At 46.0% G+C, this 17,246-nt stretch overlaps 1 protein-coding gene across 6 annotated transcripts in view; it reads left to right on the top strand.

The window, feature by feature from the left end:
* Positions 1–17,246, top strand: part of mib1 (MIB E3 ubiquitin protein ligase 1) — a 49,310-nt gene that overhangs the window by 698 nt on the left and 31,366 nt on the right. For 5 of the 6 annotated variants that reach the window (XM_062988073.1, XM_062988072.1, XM_062988069.1 and 2 more), the window contains exons 2-13: positions 1,192–1,430; positions 3,283–3,454; positions 4,860–4,989; positions 5,554–5,658; positions 7,112–7,178; positions 8,098–8,302; positions 8,385–8,568; positions 10,508–10,652; positions 11,333–11,466; positions 13,013–13,120; positions 13,866–14,063; positions 14,968–15,119. In XM_062988073.1, the coding sequence (XP_062844143.1) occupies positions 1,202–1,430; positions 3,283–3,454; positions 4,860–4,989; positions 5,554–5,658; positions 7,112–7,178; positions 8,098–8,302; positions 8,385–8,568; positions 10,508–10,652; positions 11,333–11,466; positions 13,013–13,120; positions 13,866–14,063; positions 14,968–15,119 (1,829 nt within the window). In that variant the 5' untranslated portion in view covers positions 1,192–1,201. Of the gene's footprint in view, positions 1–907; positions 987–1,191; positions 1,431–3,282; positions 3,455–4,859; positions 4,990–5,553; positions 5,659–7,111; positions 7,179–8,097; positions 8,303–8,384; positions 8,569–10,507; positions 10,653–11,332; positions 11,467–13,012; positions 13,121–13,865; positions 14,064–14,967; positions 15,120–17,246 lie in introns of those variants that run through there. The other variant, XM_062988071.1, reaches the window with a different exon arrangement.

The following is a 17,246-nucleotide window of genomic DNA, read 5'->3' as shown; positions in this document are numbered from 1 at the left end:
GTTTTGTTTTATTGTATTTATATTTGATATATAGGACTAACAGCTCATATTGAATTATTATGGAATTGAACACAAGTGGGTGGGAGTCGGTTTCTAAAGAGTCGATTCCTAAAGAGTCGGTTCTCAGATTTCGTTTAGCCCTGTTAGCAGATTTTTTATTGTTTACATTAAACTAAACTTCACATTTTTAATAATTTACACGCTGTGTTTAATGTTTATAATAAGTTTGCCTTAAACTGTAAAAGAAAATCAATTAAACAAAGCTGAGCTGAGAATGCAAAGAAACGCTTAATTTGAAAATAAATAATGCAGAAATAATGGATAGGATGTGCACAAATAATAAATAACCTTTATGCTGGTACGAATCTGGGAATTTTGTTGGAAATACTTACAATCTGATTAATTTAATGAAGAAAAATTGAAGCACACTGTTTACCTGACAGTTTGACTACTGTCTGATAAACCTACACACTCCAACAGACCAACTTTGTACCAGATTTGTTGATTGTCTCTGGCATTAATCAAAATATTATGATGTTTCTATGAAATGCATGAATGCAAAACATAGTAATCGATATAAAAGCAATTAATTTGACCCCACAATTGCTTGCAGTTTGCTCTAGATGTGAGGGTAAGAGTTGAAACTATACTACACTATACACTAATGATTCAGAACATTAGGGTATGTGCATGGTAATGCCTGTTTTGCAACAAAATGTGCATGTTCTGGTGCAAATGTTGGGTTGATGGTTGTTTCGCATGCGTGACTCGCATGAGTGACTTTAATAAGGGCCAGATTGTTATGGACAGACGACAGGATTGAAGTATCTCAGTGGGTCGCCTCAGGACAAGAAGGTGAAAGTTCAATTCCCAGGTGGAACGGTCTGGGTCCTGTCTGTGTGGAGTTTGCATGTTCTCCCCGTGTCTGTGTGGGTTTCCTCCGGGAGCTCCGGTTTCCTCCTACAGTCCAAAGACGTGCAAGTGAGGTGAATTGGAGATACAAAATTGTCCATGACTGTGTTCGATATAAATTTTAAACTGATGAATCTTGTGTAAGCAGTAACTACCTGTCCTGTCATGAATGTAACCAAAGTGTGTAAAACATGACGTTTAAATCCCAATAAATAAATAGAAGTATCTCAGAAACAACAAGTGATCTGATATGTGTTCTTTGTCTGTTTTTATATGAAGACTTTGTTAAATGAGCAACGCCCGGAATAACCGAGTGATGATGGAAGGAGTGGGCGCCCGCGTGATCCGTGGCCCCGACTGGAAGTGGGGGAAGCAGGACGGAGGAGAGGGACACGTGGGCACGGTCAGGAGCTTCGAAAGCCCGGAAGAGGTGGTGGTGGTGTGGGATAACGGAACCGCCGCCAACTACCGCTGCTCTGGTGCTTATGATGTGCGGATACTGGATAGCGCTCCTACAGGTAAGAATATCACCCAGTACCAGCTGTGTCCTGATTGGTTCTTAGTACATTTTAGTACATGCAACAGGTAACAGCTCCTAATGGCTAGGTGGTTGGGCCACACCCTCCCTTCAAACCTAGTCAAATATGTCTGTGTAGACGCCCGACTGGCCGATAGCTGTAGTTGATTAGTGTGTTTCACTGCTGTGCCACCCGTGCACCCAGACAAAACAATATCCTATATAATAATGTAAACCTTCATTATAGATGTTTAATAAATAGGCTTAACATTTGATTAAGTTCTCTTTAAGGTGCCGTTATTTACAGTTACTTTTTGTACAAGCAAAGATGTCATTTATTTATAATGTGCAACTAAACCACGACTTATTTATTAATTAGACTCACTATGTACAACATTCACTGTCTGGTTTACCGCTACTTTATCCTGGTCAGGGTCACGGTGGGGTTGATTTATTGTGCAAAATGTAGGAAGTCCATCACAGAACACACACACACTTGGGGGAATTTAAGTAGCTCCAGTTAACCTGACTGTATGTCCTTGGACTTGTGGGAGGAAACCCATGCAGACACATGGAGAACATGCAAATTGAACCCAGGCCCTTGCTCTGAGGCCCCAGCGCAACCCACTCTCAACCCTGTCACTTTATACAGTATTGTCTTATGTTTTAGATAAGTTTTATACTCTTTTATTAATGTGCTTAGTGTGTTGGGGAATCACAGAAATCAAAAACAATCGAGACAGTTAAACTTAAGCACATGTTTTATTTAGCAACGTTAATTAAAATAACTCCATTTAGGGTGCTGAATAGCCTAAATTAGTTGTGTGTGTGTGTCTGGAAACATCTGGGACTTTCTGCGCAAGTGGAAGTGCCTTAATTTGGCAGTCTGGCAGTCGTTCACATTTATAGCAACATTATAATCAAACATACATTTTTTTTCTTTTGGCTGTTCCTGTATTTTAGGTTTCGGCACAGCGCATCGTTCTGGTTTTGCATACTTAACACAGTTGGTTGCCCTTGCTAATGCAACCCTCTTTATTTTATCCAGGCTTGGGACTGGCACTTAGAGTGCACTGACAAGTGCACGTGCACCTCCCAGTAGCTAGGCTGTTTGGCGAGTCACGTCTGTGTACACGCCCTAACGGCCCGGCTGAGATTCAAACCCTGGATCTCGGAGCTAGTGGCACTGCTTGTTTTACCACTGTGCTGCCCAAGTGCATTTATTCATACTAAAACAGTACAGACAGTTCAGTTCAGTATAGACAGTACAGACAGTACACAGTTGAGTATAATGTGAATCTCTGTAGTGTGTACTATTACTTTTGACTGTTGATTTAACTTGCTACTGAGGCCTTAATTTCCTTTGGGATTAATAAAGTATCTGTCTGTCTGTCTGTCTGTCTGTCTGTCTGTCTACCTACCTACCTACCTACCTACCTACCTACCTACCTACCTACCTACAATATCTATCTATCTATCTATCTATCTATCTATCTATCTATCTATCTATCTATCTATCTATCGACCTATCGACCTACCTACCTACCTACCTATCAGACAATAGCTGTGGATTACATTCACATAACTTAAGCTGATTTTTGTAATTTCACATGGACATATCTTTACACATTTGTGCTAGTAGATACATTTATGGCATATAGCTGATACTCCTATAAAAAGACCTACAATTATGGCCGTATACAGTTCAACCAACAGTGGCAACTTGGTAGTTTTGGGGCTTGAACTGGCAACCTTCTGATTACTAGTCCAGTACCTTTACTATTTCAGGATTTGATTGGAGCAGTGCACATCTACACCAAAGCGATGCTCATACTTGTATCCTCCACTTGCAGGTATCAAGCACGACGGCACCATGTGCGACACCTGCAGACAGCAGCCAATCATCGGCATCCGCTGGAAATGCGCCGAGTGCACCAACTACGACCTGTGTACCACCTGTTACCACGGAGACAAACACCATCTCAGACACAGATTCTATCGCATCACCACGCCGGGCAGTGAGAGGTAACGGCCATACAGCAAACCGACAGTACAGATGAATGTTTATTCTGCTCAGAATCGAGCCTCAGCTGAGCTGTTTTACCCAACGTCATTAACTGCTTAAGGTCATCCTGGGCTGTTATCGGTTAACTGGTCAGTCGTTGACATCTCTAGTTCCCTGTGTAAAGTTATAAAATGTTTATGAGACCAGAAACAATAATTAGAACATGTGTTTGCTAATCTAGATTGATATGCAGACCAGATACTGCACATCATGCATTGAAACTCTTGTTTTAAATGTTTTAAAGAGTGTCCACAATAATTAGACTGTGCAGGTATGATTAGAAGAGGCATTTCTTTAGCATCACCCTGTTGGGGTGCGTTGAGTCTGGGGTTCGTTGTGTGTAATATCATAACAGTCGGTCTTTGTTTTGCTATTACTGGGCTGGGTGAAGTCTCCAGTCTCCATATGGTGAGGCTATTAAGTTCACCCGTGCCTGCCCCTTGTAGCTGCCCCCATTGTTGGGCAGGAAACAATAGGATTACAGCTGCTCTCTTTTGACCGGGTGTGAGGGTAGTTTCCCGGTGGGGTGTTGATGTGCAGAATGAGGGTGGCTGTTGGGGGTGAGATTTGCTCTGTGTTACGGCATTGCTGGGGAATTCTTTTGAGGTCTACCAGCTGCTTTGTCTGTTCTCGTGGTGTATTAGCAGTAATAGATGAATAGTTTAAGGAATAAAAGTAACCACAAGATTCAGTTTTGAACTGAAAATGATTAACACACATGGAATAAATTCAGTTAATGAATTTTAATGATGCAAAGACAGCTCCAAAAACTCTAACCAAATATATCGGAACCAGAAATAACCTCAGTGTAACCATGGCATTAAAAACACAAACTGTTTTCATTGGTCGCTTTATCCTGGTCAGGGTCATGGCTGGCCCAGTTTCCCTGGAAAATACAAGGCAGAAATACCCTATACAGGGTGGCAATACCTCTCAATGCTTGTAGTCTTTCTGTACCTCTGGTAGTTGTAGTTCTATCAGTATCTCTGTTAGCTGTAGTTCTATCAGTATCTCTGGTAGTTGTAGTTCTATCAGTATCTCTGGTAGTTGTAGTTCTATCAGTATCTCTGTTAGCTGTAGTTCTATCAGTATCTCTGGTAGTTGTAGTTCTATCAGTATCTCTGTTAGCTGTAGTTCTATCAGTATCTCTGGTAGTTGTAGTTCTATCAGTATCTCTGGTAGTTGTAGTTCTATCAGTATCTCTGGTAGTTGTAGTTCTATCAGTATCTCTGGTAGTTGTAGTTCTATCAGTATCTCTGGTAGTTGTAGTTCTATCAGTATCTCTGGTAGTTGTAGTTTTTTCAGTATCTCTGTTATGCATGTGTGCCTGCATTCTCAAAATTAGATTTTAATTTTTGTGTGCAGGGTGCTTTTGGAATCACGGCGGAAATCGAAGAAGATAACGGCGCGTGGAATCTTTACCGGCGGCCGAGTGGTCCGGGGAGTGGACTGGCAGTGGGAGGATCAGGATGGCGGAAATGGGAGAAGAGGAAAGGTACAAACAAGCTGCTTTATAAACCAATAGTGTGAATTTTAGAGCCTCACCATATAACTGAGTATAATTACAGAATAATTAGAGTAGCATGATTCACAGCCGGTCTGCCGTGCCATTTCCATTTTAGTAGACGCTTTTATCCAAAGCGACTTACAGTACTGTGACAGTACACAGTCTAAGCGATTGAGGGTTAAGGGCCCAACAGTGTCAACCTGGCAGTGGTGAGGCTTGAACTGTCAACCCTCTGGTTACTAGACCAGTACCATAAAAACTAGGCTACAGCTGCCCATTTATGGCCGGCTGAGGGAGCATGGAGGCACAAATGATAAATGTGTCAGTTCCTCTACTCGCAGTCACTTGCACCTTGTTGAGTGTTAATTTGCTCCAGGTGGAGGTGTTTCTATTTATCACGGTTCTACTCATTCATTTTCATCAGTTTATTTTGAATTAAAAGAAACACATTTTGTTGGATAATTAAATCATTTGTCGTAGCTTTTTATTTTCTATCTAACGCAGAATTCACGCTCAGTAGCTTAATGACATCCGTTTATTTTCTCCCCCGAGGTGACGGAGATCCAGGACTGGAGTGCAGCGAGTCCCCACAGCGCAGCGTACGTCCTCTGGGACAACGGGGCCAAAAACCTTTACCGTGTCGGGTTCGAGGGCATGGTGAGTCACACCCACACACACACACACACGCTCCCTCTCTCACACACACGCTCCCTCTCTCTCACACACACACACACACACACACATGCTCCCTCTCTCACACACACACACACACACACACATGCTCCCTCTCACACACACACACACACACACACACGCACACACACACGCTCCCTCTCACACACACACGCTCCCTCTCTCACACACACACACACACACACACACACACACACACACACACACACACACACATGCTCCCTCTCACACACACACACACACGCTCCCTCTCTCACACACACACACATGCGCCTCACGCCGACCCGGAACGACGTCTGTCTGAGACACCCGGCAGCCGGCGTGTGTGAGGCCGCCATTGTTCAGGCAGCTGAAGGCTCGATCTGCATGATAAAGGCAATCTGCTGCCCCGTCCTTTCTCTGAAGGGAAGATGGAGTCGAGTCGGGTCAGAGGGAAGATGGGGAGGTGGGGGTGTTGATCTGAAGAAAGCGTGCCACTTCAACTTGAAAACATTCCTCTGCTTTTATTGGCTGAGAGTTCGAATCCTAACCAATCGGGCGGTGGCGTGAGTAACGGCTCCAGGCTTCTTTGTTATTAAAATCGTCCCGCCGTCTTTGGAACATCTGCCGAGCAAACGCGTGGCGTTTTATTTTAGTGCTGACTGAACCCTGACCCTGGTCAGGGTGGCAGTGGGTCCGGTATCCCTGGGCGTAATGCAGTAAGACACCCGGGGCAAATCAAATGATATGTTCATGCTCACATTAGAGCATAGGGATAAAATAAAAATAGTGGGTAGAACTTTGGGCTATCTATTGAAAGGTCGAGAGTTTGAATCCCAGCTCTGCCATGCAGCCTCTGTTGGGCCCTTGAGCAAGGCCCTTAACCCTGTCTGCTCCAGGGGCCCTGTACGATGGCTGACCATGTGCTCTGACCCCAGCTTCCAAACAAGCTGGGATATGTAAAGAAAGAACTTCCAAATAAAGTCATTCTATTTTATTTTACATTTTGGGTTCTATAATGCAGCCCTGCAATAGACTGGCACCCTGTAAAGGTATTCCTGTCTTGTGCCCAATGTTTACGGGTGGAACCAAAACCACCAAGACCCTGACCAGCATAGTGGTTGATTAAAATTAAATGAAAGAATAAAAAAAGGCATTATTTGACTAACGGTTTGTTGTTTAATGGTCATTTTGACAGGCCAGGCTGTCTGAAAACTACTTGATAGTGGGGTCTGCTTAAGTGTCTGCTTGTGGTCGCAGGGTAGAATAAATCGGAACTGAGGCGGTTACCTTTTAACACCGCTGTAGTCCCTTAACGACCCGGCGCTGTAACGTTAAAGCCGTTAAAGTCACATCATACAACGTTAGCACAGACTCTGCTACTGTACTATTGTTTTATTTCCTGGTTGTTTATAAACCTCCCTCTTTTCTCCCACAGTCGGACCTAAAGTGTGTGCAGGACGCCAAAGGGGGAGCTTTCTACAGAGACCACTGTCCAGTTTTAGGTGAGTAAAGAGTGCCTTGTGCCATCATTCCTCCCACAGTCCAAGGGTGTGCAAGTGAAGTGAATTGGAGATACAAAATGGTCCATGACTGAGGTTGACATTAAAAACTGATGAATCTTGTAAAAACTGTCCTGTCATGAATGTAACCAAAGTGTGTAAACTATGATGTAAATATCTTATTAAATAGATAAATAAAAAAATTGTGCCATTATGGGCTCATAATATGAAGGCTGCCGGTTCAAGCCCCACCACTGCCACTGTTGGGCCCCTAAGCCAGTTCCCTTATCTTCTGTTATGTTATTTTTTGCACACGTTATTATAGTTGGTCTCCATTAGATGGCAGCACTGTTTTGGCTGTGATCTTCACCTGCTCTATGGTTTCTATCTTCCTGACCTGGCCTCTGTCCACTGAGGACTCGATATCACTTCCACATCCGAGCTGAAACTGGTCAGCTGGTCCCCCGTGCTTCTACCTCGTCATGATATTTAAATCCATTTTTAGATCCAATAATGGGAAGGAACCTTTCTGCTGGTGTATAATGATATTGGTTAATTTCAGCGGTGTTACAGATGGACGTTTAAACTTGTATTGACCTGCAAAGAGGCTAGTGATACAGGTTCAATATCTGGTCACGTGATTTTTACAGAGATCACTGTAGATTATTTTGATCTGCATACCTGCTTGGGCACAGTTTTTATGTCAGAAGCCCTTTTTCATGCCACCCTCCTTATTTTTATCCATGCTTGGGACTGACCAGTGCAGCACCTTATGGTTAGGCTGTTTGGCCATCTCACCCCCCACCAGATATAGCCAATCGTGTCTTGTGTAGACGCCTGACTGGCAGATAGACAGTAGTGAGCATGTGAGGCTTCATTTCTGTTGTAAAAACTGATGATGGTGATAATCTGTCTGTATCAGGTGAGCAGAACGGAAACAGGAACCCCGGTGGGCTGCAGATTGGAGACCTGGTCAACATCGACCTGGATCTGGAGATCGTGCAGTCGCTGCAGCACGGTCACGGCGGCTGGACGGACGGCATGTTCGAGACGCTGACCACCACGGGCACCGTCTGCGGCATCGACGAGGACCACGACATCGTCGTTCAGTACCCCAGCGGCAACAGGTCTGCATGGCATATTGCTTAGCATCTCGGTAGCATCTTAAGTTGCTTAGTTACCAGACTGTATGGACCATCTTTTTCGCAGATGGACGTTCAACCCGGCAGTGCTGACCAAAGCCAACGTGGCACGCAGCAGCGAGGTAGCAGCCGGCGCGGAGGGCGGCAGCTCTCAGTTCACGGTGGGTGATCTGGTGCAGATCTGCTACGACATCGATCGCATCAAGCTGCTGCAGAGGGGCCACGGCGAGTGGGCAGAGGCGATGCTGCCGGTGAGCTGGTCCAGCCTGCAAACCCATCACTTATATTATTAGTATTATAGCTAAAACTGTATTTAATCTTTATGGCAAGCACTTGTATAAACAAATGAGCTTAGTAATCATTCATAATCATAAATAAACATAAAATATGATACTTTTATGCCCCTGACTATTATATATTTATAAATTTTATACACACCACCTTACATCTAATTAACGTACAGCAAGATATATCTATCTGTGTCTCTGTCTGTCTGTCTGTCTGTCTAACTATGTATCTATCCATCTATCTGCCTGTCTGTGTCTCTGTCTGTCTCTGTCGATCGATGTGTCTGTCTGTCTGTGTCTCTCTGTGTCTGTTTCTCTCTCTGTCTGTCTGCCTGTCTGTCTGTCTGTGTCTCTGCCTTTCTGCCTGTGTCTGTCTGTTTGTGTCTCTTTCTGTCTCTGCCTGTCTATCTGTGTCTGTCTGTCTGTCTGTCTCTGTTTGTGTCTCTGTCTATCTGTCTGTTTGTGTCTCTGTCTTTCTGTCTGTGTCTCTGTCTGTCTGTCTATCTCTATCTGTCTGTCTGTCTGTCTGTCTCTGTTTGTGTCTCTGTCTATCTGTTTGTCTATCTAGCTGTCTATCTATCCATCTGTCTGTCTATGTGTATATGAATACATGTTTAATTTAATAATGATAAATTATTCACTCCCTTTTTCCACCCATCCGGCCCTGGGCGATCAGAAAACGGATAGAACGGGCGCTCGGGTGGCGCGGCGGTCAGAATAGTCGCCCACAGTCTGTCAAAGTTGTTTTATTCTCTCAGTCCTGAGTAACTTTGTACTTTTATTTCCTTCTTGGCTTCTGTTCTCAATCGAGTGAAAAAGCCCGAGCAGATCTGAAGCACCGTCTGTTCCAGCTTTCATTCATTTGGCAAACGCTTTAATTCCTAATGACTTACGGGCAGAACCGGATCCTAGCATTAGCGCTATAGCTGAAGCGATAATCACAGACACGCTGTACAGCCAAAAGTATTTGGACACCTGCCCATGAGTTTGACATCCTGTATTAGATCTCACAAGACTTTGAAGTATATCAGATAGTTGACAGGATTTGTATGGCTGTAGCCTAGTGGTTAAGGTACTGGACTAGTAATCAGACGTTGGTTCAAGCCCCACCACTGCCAGGTTGTCACTTTTGGGCCCTTGAGCAAGGCCCTTAACCCTCATACGCTATACTGTAACTGTGATGTAAGTCGCTTTGGATAAAGGCATCATGTGAATGTTAGTTAGGAAAGTCTCAGTTGATGTTCCGGTTCATTCCAGAGCTCTTCAGTAGGGCTGAGGTCAGGGTCCCTGTAGACTTAGAAGGGGTGTCCCAATACTTTACTGTTAGTTATTCAGACAGAGTAACAATAGAATAATTTAATTGCTTTTTATGGGAAGTAGGGCTGCTGTTGGGCCCTTGAGCAAGGCCCCTAACCCTCCATTGCTCAGACTGTCTACTGTCACAGTACTGTCTCTGAGACACGACCGATTACTACTCCTCCCACCCTGCAGATCTCCGTAAATGAGCTCTTCTACTGTGATTTTACCTCGTCGCCGGTCAACACGCCGAGTTTATATTTCTTCCCAGATCTCGCCTTCGTGTCCCTCTACGGACACAGAACTTCAACAGCCACAGTTATGAGCGATAGAAATGAGAAACGGTCCGGCCAGCTCAGGAGCCTTTTGGGTTTTGGGTTTTCTCCTCTTAAATGAGCCCCGTCTCGTTTTTAAAGCCGAACCGCGGAGGTATTGATTTATTGGCTCTCTTCGCCTACACCACATAGCAGTTTGGGTATTGTTCTTCGTGGGAGAATGTTGTGCTCCTTTTCTTTCTTCCTTTACTTTCTTTCCTCGTTTATAAACGTCTCGGATAAAGAAACCCGCTCGCACGCTCACACGCGGCTGCCTGTTCCTTCCTCTGCAGACTCTGGGGAAAATGGGCCGGGTGCAGCAGATCTATTCAGACAGCGACCTGAAAGTGGAGGTGTGCGGCACTTCCTGGACCTACAACCCCGCCGCCGTTACCAAGGTCGCCCCCGCCGGCTCTGCCGTCACCAACGCTTCGGGAGGTAAGCGAGACGCCCACAAATAGAGTCCTTAAAGTGTGCCACGCCCCTAGTACCAGCATTATTTACCTCAGTATTGAAGTCGAATGTATTTAAACATTAAAATCCTCCTCAGGAAATGTGGTTGCACAAAAACAAATAGTATTAAAGCACTGATGTGTGTCAGGAAAGCCTCAGTTGATGTTCTAGTTCATTCCAAAGCTGAGGTGACCGGAGTTTCCTTAAACACAAAAATTTGAAGGGGTGTCGCAATACTTTGTCCATATAGGGTCCTAGTGAGCTGCCTTGCTGCCTCAGTAGAGAGGATTCTAATAAGACATGGAACTCATGAGGCGGATTATTTAGACGCTCTACTTGGACGTCACCACAGTTTTAGCTTACTGAGCTGACCCAGTTAACCTCAGGACATCATGCCAGGTGATATGCCAGGTATCGTCTCCCTCCGTGTACCAAAAATGGTTAAACTGTCCCTGACGAGCCCGAATTTAGAAATAAATGAAGCTTCCACCCCTAAAAGAACTTCCTTGGTTGCTCTGCATTCGTCTGCCATATTTGTCACCTAATACACGAGTGTGACGTGTAAAAGTAGAAGAAGTCAGGGAGCAAGGGGGCAAATAGTTTTTCCACACCGCTGTAGCCTGTGTATCTTGTTCACATTAATACTTTTTTAAAATTGTATTCAGAACGTCTCTCTCAGCTGCTCAAGAAGCTGTTTGAGACTCAGGAGTCGGGGGACATCAACGAGGAGCTGGTCAAGGCCGCTGCTAACGGAGACCTGGCTAAAGTGGAGGACATCCTGAAGAGACCGGACGTGGACGTACGTACCAAAAAATGATTTAGATGGTTAACTTTGACACAGCTGATCATGAGCAATAGAACACGATGTAAACATGAGGTGAACCTGCTGTAGGTCCATTAAATCACCTTTATTCACATATTACACAACAGGATGCACGGCTGTGGTTTATTAGTTGGCTTGTGGCTGTCAACCGATGCTCTGGCGTTTACGTGGCGCTTCAGGGCTTTACGAATGAAGGGATTTAACCAGCTGAAGTTCCCTTATATGTAGGATCGTATTAAATTCACAGGAAAATGTGCTTAACTTCACAGCAACTTCATAAATTGAATATTAGAATGAATAGAAGCTACAATACACAGTACAGCAACCTTAACGGTTAAATGTAAACCTAGAACGTCCAGCGACGTGTTTTGACCCCCCCCTTCGTCCACAGAATTGGTTGAGAGTTTTCCAAGCTCAGTTACCCGAGCTGATTTGTATGGCTGGGCACTGATGTTGTTCAAGAAAGCTTTAATTGATGTTCCAGTTCATTCCAGATCTGTTTAGTGGGACCACTGGAGTTTCTTTAAATGCTGGAACAAGAAAGAGCCTTCCCTAAACTGTTGGAAGCATTTTCTACATTTCCTATATGTAGTATGTAGTTCATTTATTGCACCCGTTAGCAGTTATTTTCGCTCAAACACATGAATTAGAAGGGGTGTCCCTATACTTTTGACCATATAGTTTGACCCTAACCCACCCCTTTGTTTTTAGCTGCTTTACTTCGACATCTGGGTCATTTTGACTTGTCGATTGCTAACTGAATTGCCGTAGGATCGTTCGGACGGCCTTATAGTGCAGGTTAACCAGTAAACGTGACGCACTTGAACGCAACACGAATTAAAGACGTTGAATCGCTAAACACAAACCTTAAATTAATAGACTTTTATTCATTTATTTATTCATTCATGATTACGTGTGATTAGTGTGTAGGAAATACAACCGTACTGCTTCCTCAGTGCTGGTGCAATTGCGGCCTCTGCTGACCGATCGAGCCGCTTTAGCATGTTTAGATCTCTGTTTGACCGTTAGTCAGTTAGTTCTGCTCCTCCTGGGACAGGGGAACGTCCCGGCCCCCCTGTTATTCTTGCAAAATGCACATTAAGTGAAAAAAACCCTCTTCAGACGGTTTTGCTGTCTGTTCTGTTCTGGTGCCAGATCAGCCGGACCGTCTTGGCTTAGGGCCTGACCGGTTCCCTTAGGACTTAAACCAATCAGAGGGAGCGAACGAGCAAAGGGACGAGAGTAGAGAAGGGTGTGTGTGGGGGGGTTTGCGGCGTCTGGCCGAATGATGCGCCCCTCAGGACGAGCTGTGTCCTGCCAACGCTCCAAGGAGCTGGAGCATCAATATTCATGCCATCACACGCCGCTTTAACTTACCGCAGCACTGCAGATCACAGCCAGCAGTATTACGAGCCTGAGCGCACACGGCCCTCACACACACACACACACACACACACACACTGATCTGTATGCAGCGCCGCGTCCCGCCTTATTAAACATCACACGTGCTTTTTGTTCGCAGGTGAACGGTCAGTGCGCCGGACACACGGCCATGCAGGCGGCCAGCCAGAACGGCCACGTGGACGTGCTCAAACTGCTCCTCAAACAAAACGTGGACCTGGAGGCGGAGGTAACCGGCTGCACCGCTCACCTCGACCGTCCTCCACCCGATCCAGCCCCCCTCACCTAGTTTTAGTTATATATCAGAACACTTTAGCCGACACACATCCATTGCACTTAACCACACAGAATTCCATTTCCGAGGGCCTTGCTCAGGGGCCCCGCAGTAGCAACTCGTATTTGGACCCCTGACCATGAGCTAATTGGACACCCCCTATTAAAAATGCTTTTATGATAGTGACCTCTATGCGATCTTTCCAGCTAGAACAACAGCCGCTCTTCTGAGGAGGCTTCTCACGAGAATTTAAAGTGTAGTATGTCTGTGGGAATTTGTGCCCATTCAGTCAAAAGAGCTGGACACTAATGTTGGTCAAAAAAGCCTCAATTGATGTTATAGTTCATTCAAAAGCTGTTGTGTCTATAAACACAGCGGTACAGTCATGCTGGGACAGGAAAGGGCCTTCCCTAAACTGTTGCTGCAAAGTTTGAGGTATAGAGTTTGAGATTACATCTGTTAGCGCTTATTGTGGTCGAAACGCGTGAGTTAAAAATTAGACGGGGTGTCCCAATACTATTGACCATGTAGTTTTAATCAGCTTGTTTGCTGGTGTTGTCCATCGGCGCATTAGCAAACCATCGATGATGATGATTGGTCAGCACGTAGTCCCCACAGTGATGAGTCTACATCTGTCTATAATGGTAGAAAGTCCTGTATAACCCTGATGTCACTGACTGACTTGTGTTGTGGTGTGAAGGATAAAGATGGAGACCGGGCCGTTCATCACGCCTCGTTTGGGGACGAGGGCTCGGTCATCGAGGTCCTGCACCGGGGAGGAGCCGACCTCAACGCCAGGAACAAACGCAGACAGACGCCGCTGCACATCGCCGTGAACAAGGGTCACCTTCAGGTCGTGAAGACCCTGCTGGACTTCGGGTGCCACCCCAGCCTTCAGGTAAACGGACAATGTGCACTGGTGAGTCACGTGATTTCGTATCCACTTCTGACCGAGCAGGGTCGTGGCGTGTAGTATTTAACCACTTCTTTTCACCTGAGCGGGTTCACACAGGGATCAGTATCGCAAACTATCATTCGCCATCATTCAACCAGCCAGCAGAGGTCGTGATTGCAGCAGAACCCTCCCACCCTCGGGCACGATAGCGAATCACGCTCTCACATGATACAGTGCAGTTGTGGTCTAGCGGTTAAGTTAATGGACTAGTAATGGAAACGTCACTAGTTTAAGCCCCGCCACTGTTGGGCCCTTGAGCAAGGCCCTTAAACCTCAGTTGCTTAGACAGTATACAGTCACAACACTAAGTCAGTTTGTAATGTAAAATATGTGATCTGTGTCATTGGCGGCGCTTTGAAAAGGCTCGAAGTTGAATCAGATTTAACGTTAAGCGCAGCGGCAAGCGGTCAAAACCGAACCTCGAAGCGGTGTATGTGTGCAGTGCACGATGTTCAAGCTAAGCATCACCGGCGTGCTCCAGGAACCAAAAAACACACACATCAATCTTTCTACGATACGTCTAGGTACCCGGGGGTTCGTTCGCTAACCCTGCGGATAACTCGCAGAGCTTTTTATCATTAATTAGCGTAGCGATTTCCAATGCTAATCCTGGAAACCCCCGGCGGTCGCGTTCGCTTCTCTCCAATCCCGCTGACACGGTTTATTCGGCGCTCGGCTGTATAAGCGGATGATTTAAACGAGACGTTTGAGAATTAGAGGGATGCTAATGAGGGTCGGCCAAGCCAGGACTGGGATTCCCTAGCATGTGGAGCCGAGTCGGGACGCGATCCTTTGACCTTAAGGGTTAGTGAGGACGTGAACGTTAACATGCTGCTGCCCCCTGCAGGATTCGGAGGGAGACACGCCCCTGCACGACGCCATCAGCAAGAAGAGAGACGACATGCTGTCCGTTCTGCTGGAGGCCGGAGCCGACGTCACCATCACCAACAACAACGGCTTTAACGCCCTGCACCACGCCGCGCTGCGCGGGAATCCCAGGTACGGCTGATTTCACTTCCGATTGGCTGGCTGCACGCGTCCGAGTCTCGAGGCTCAAGTTTTCGGTGGCTGTTTTAATAAACTCTGAATATTGCGGCCTGAATGTTGTCGTCCGAATTGCCGATCGTTCATCACCGTGTTCACACCGTTCATCTAGTCGTAGGTCACAGTAGCCAGAGGGCAGCTCCGCTTACCATATAGAAGCACTTTGTAGTTCTACAATTACTGACTGTAGTCCATCTGTTTCTCTGCATGCATCTGTTCTTCAATGCTCAGGACCCCCACAGGACCACCACAGAGCAGGTATTATTTAAGTGGTGGATGATTCTCAGCACTGCAGTCACACTGACATGGTGGTGGTGTGTTAGTGTGTGTTGTGCTGGTATGAGTGGATCAGACACAGCAGCGCTGCTGGAGTTTTCAAACACCGTGTCCACTCACCGTCCACTCTATTAGACACTCCTACCTAGTCGGTCCACCTTGTAGATGTAAAGTCAGAGACGATCGCTCATCTATCGCTGCTGTTCGAGTCGGTCACCGCGAGCGTTATTTATTAAAAACCCACGTGGGCGACGTCGTGCTCGTCAGCAGCTGGTTTATTTTTACTTTGCCGTCCAGCCGTGTAATGATGATTATCAGCCGCTGAGTGCAGATAGTAATTTCTTAACGATGAAATTAAACCAGCTGTAGAATCCGCTGATGATACGCCGTACTGGGTTTGTAAATGGGCGCAATGGGATTTTAATTCCTACAATAATATCGAAGCTGCATCACTGTTTCGCCCTCTGCTTCATTACATGTGAATAGTTTAGCAGTGGGAGCTCAGCGGTTAAAGTACCAAGTTGCCACTGTTGGGCCCCTGAGCGAGGCCCTTATCCCTCAGTCGCTTGCGAGGTATTGCGTGTCGAAATACTGCGGCGGTGAACTCCTGGAATTTTCCACTCTCCTAAATCCTCTTTTAGTAAGAGCGGGACGACGACTGACTGGTCGTGTGAACATGTTCCTGCTATTTACACCTCATTCCATTTCCATCAACCATTTAATCCTGGTCAGGGTCGTGGTGAGCCCTGTTCTCCCAGGAAACACTTGGTGCAAACCTGGATTTAGGATGGGTCCATGCTCGCTCCTGTGCGAGCTTCTGCTCATGCTCATGCTTACCCATAACCCCCCTCTCTGCGCGGCTATGCAGACGCAGACGTCTAAACCAGCTTCCGGTCGGAGCTTCTTGTTAGCCGAGCGGTTTGTTTTTCTCAACTAATCTGAGGCGCGTTCTAGCCGAGCTAAGAAATTCGCCCGGTGCTTTATAATCCAGCTGTGATGCTGCTGGTGGTCTCGGTGTGTTCAGTGCTGCTGGGCAGCTGGAGGAATATAAACATCAGGATGAACGACATGAACCAGAAGAGATGCCAACATTTACAGTAACAAAAGCCATTACACTGTACCCAGAGTGTGTGTGTCTGTGTGCTTGTGTGTGTGTGTCCATGTGCTTCTGTGTGTGTGTGCTCGTGTGTGTCTGTCTGATTGTGTGTGTCCATGTGCGTTTGTGCTTTTGTGTGTGTCTGTATGCTTGTGTGTGTGTGTGTGCTTTTTGTACTTGCATGTGTGTCTGTATGCTTGTGTGTGTGCTTGTTGTGCTGGTGTGTGTGTGTGTCCATGTGCTTCTGTGTGTGTGTGTGTGTGTGTGTGTGTGTGTGTCCATGTGCTGCTGTGTGTGTGTCCATGTGCTGCTGTGTGTGTGTGTGTGTGTGTGTCCATGTGCTTCTGTGTGTGTGTCCATGTGCTGCTGTGTGTGTGTGTGTGTGTGTGTGTCCATGTGCTTCTGTGTGTGTGTCCATGTGCTGCTGTGTGTGTGTGTGTGTGTGTGTGTCCATGTGATTCTGTGTGTGTGTGTCTCCATATGCTTGTGTGTGTGTGCCTGTGTGCTTGTTGTGCTTGTGTGTGTGTGTGTCCATGTGTGTTTGTGCTTGTGTGTGTGTGTGTGCTTGTTGTGCTTGTGTGTGTGTCTGTATGCTTGTGTGTGTGTCCATGTGCTTGTGTGAGTGTGTGTGCGTGCTCACATCTGTGTTTGTGTGTCTGTTTGTGCTTGTGTGTGTGTCCGTATGCTTGTGTGTCCATGTGCTTGTGTGA

Source organism: Trichomycterus rosablanca, chromosome 25 (assembly GCF_030014385.1).
Source record: "Trichomycterus rosablanca isolate fTriRos1 chromosome 25, fTriRos1.hap1, whole genome shotgun sequence".
Taxonomy (NCBI): Eukaryota; Metazoa; Chordata; class Actinopteri; order Siluriformes; family Trichomycteridae; genus Trichomycterus; species Trichomycterus rosablanca.
The sequence above is the reverse complement of the archived record's forward strand: the minus strand, read 5'-3'. Positions and strand labels throughout refer to the sequence as shown.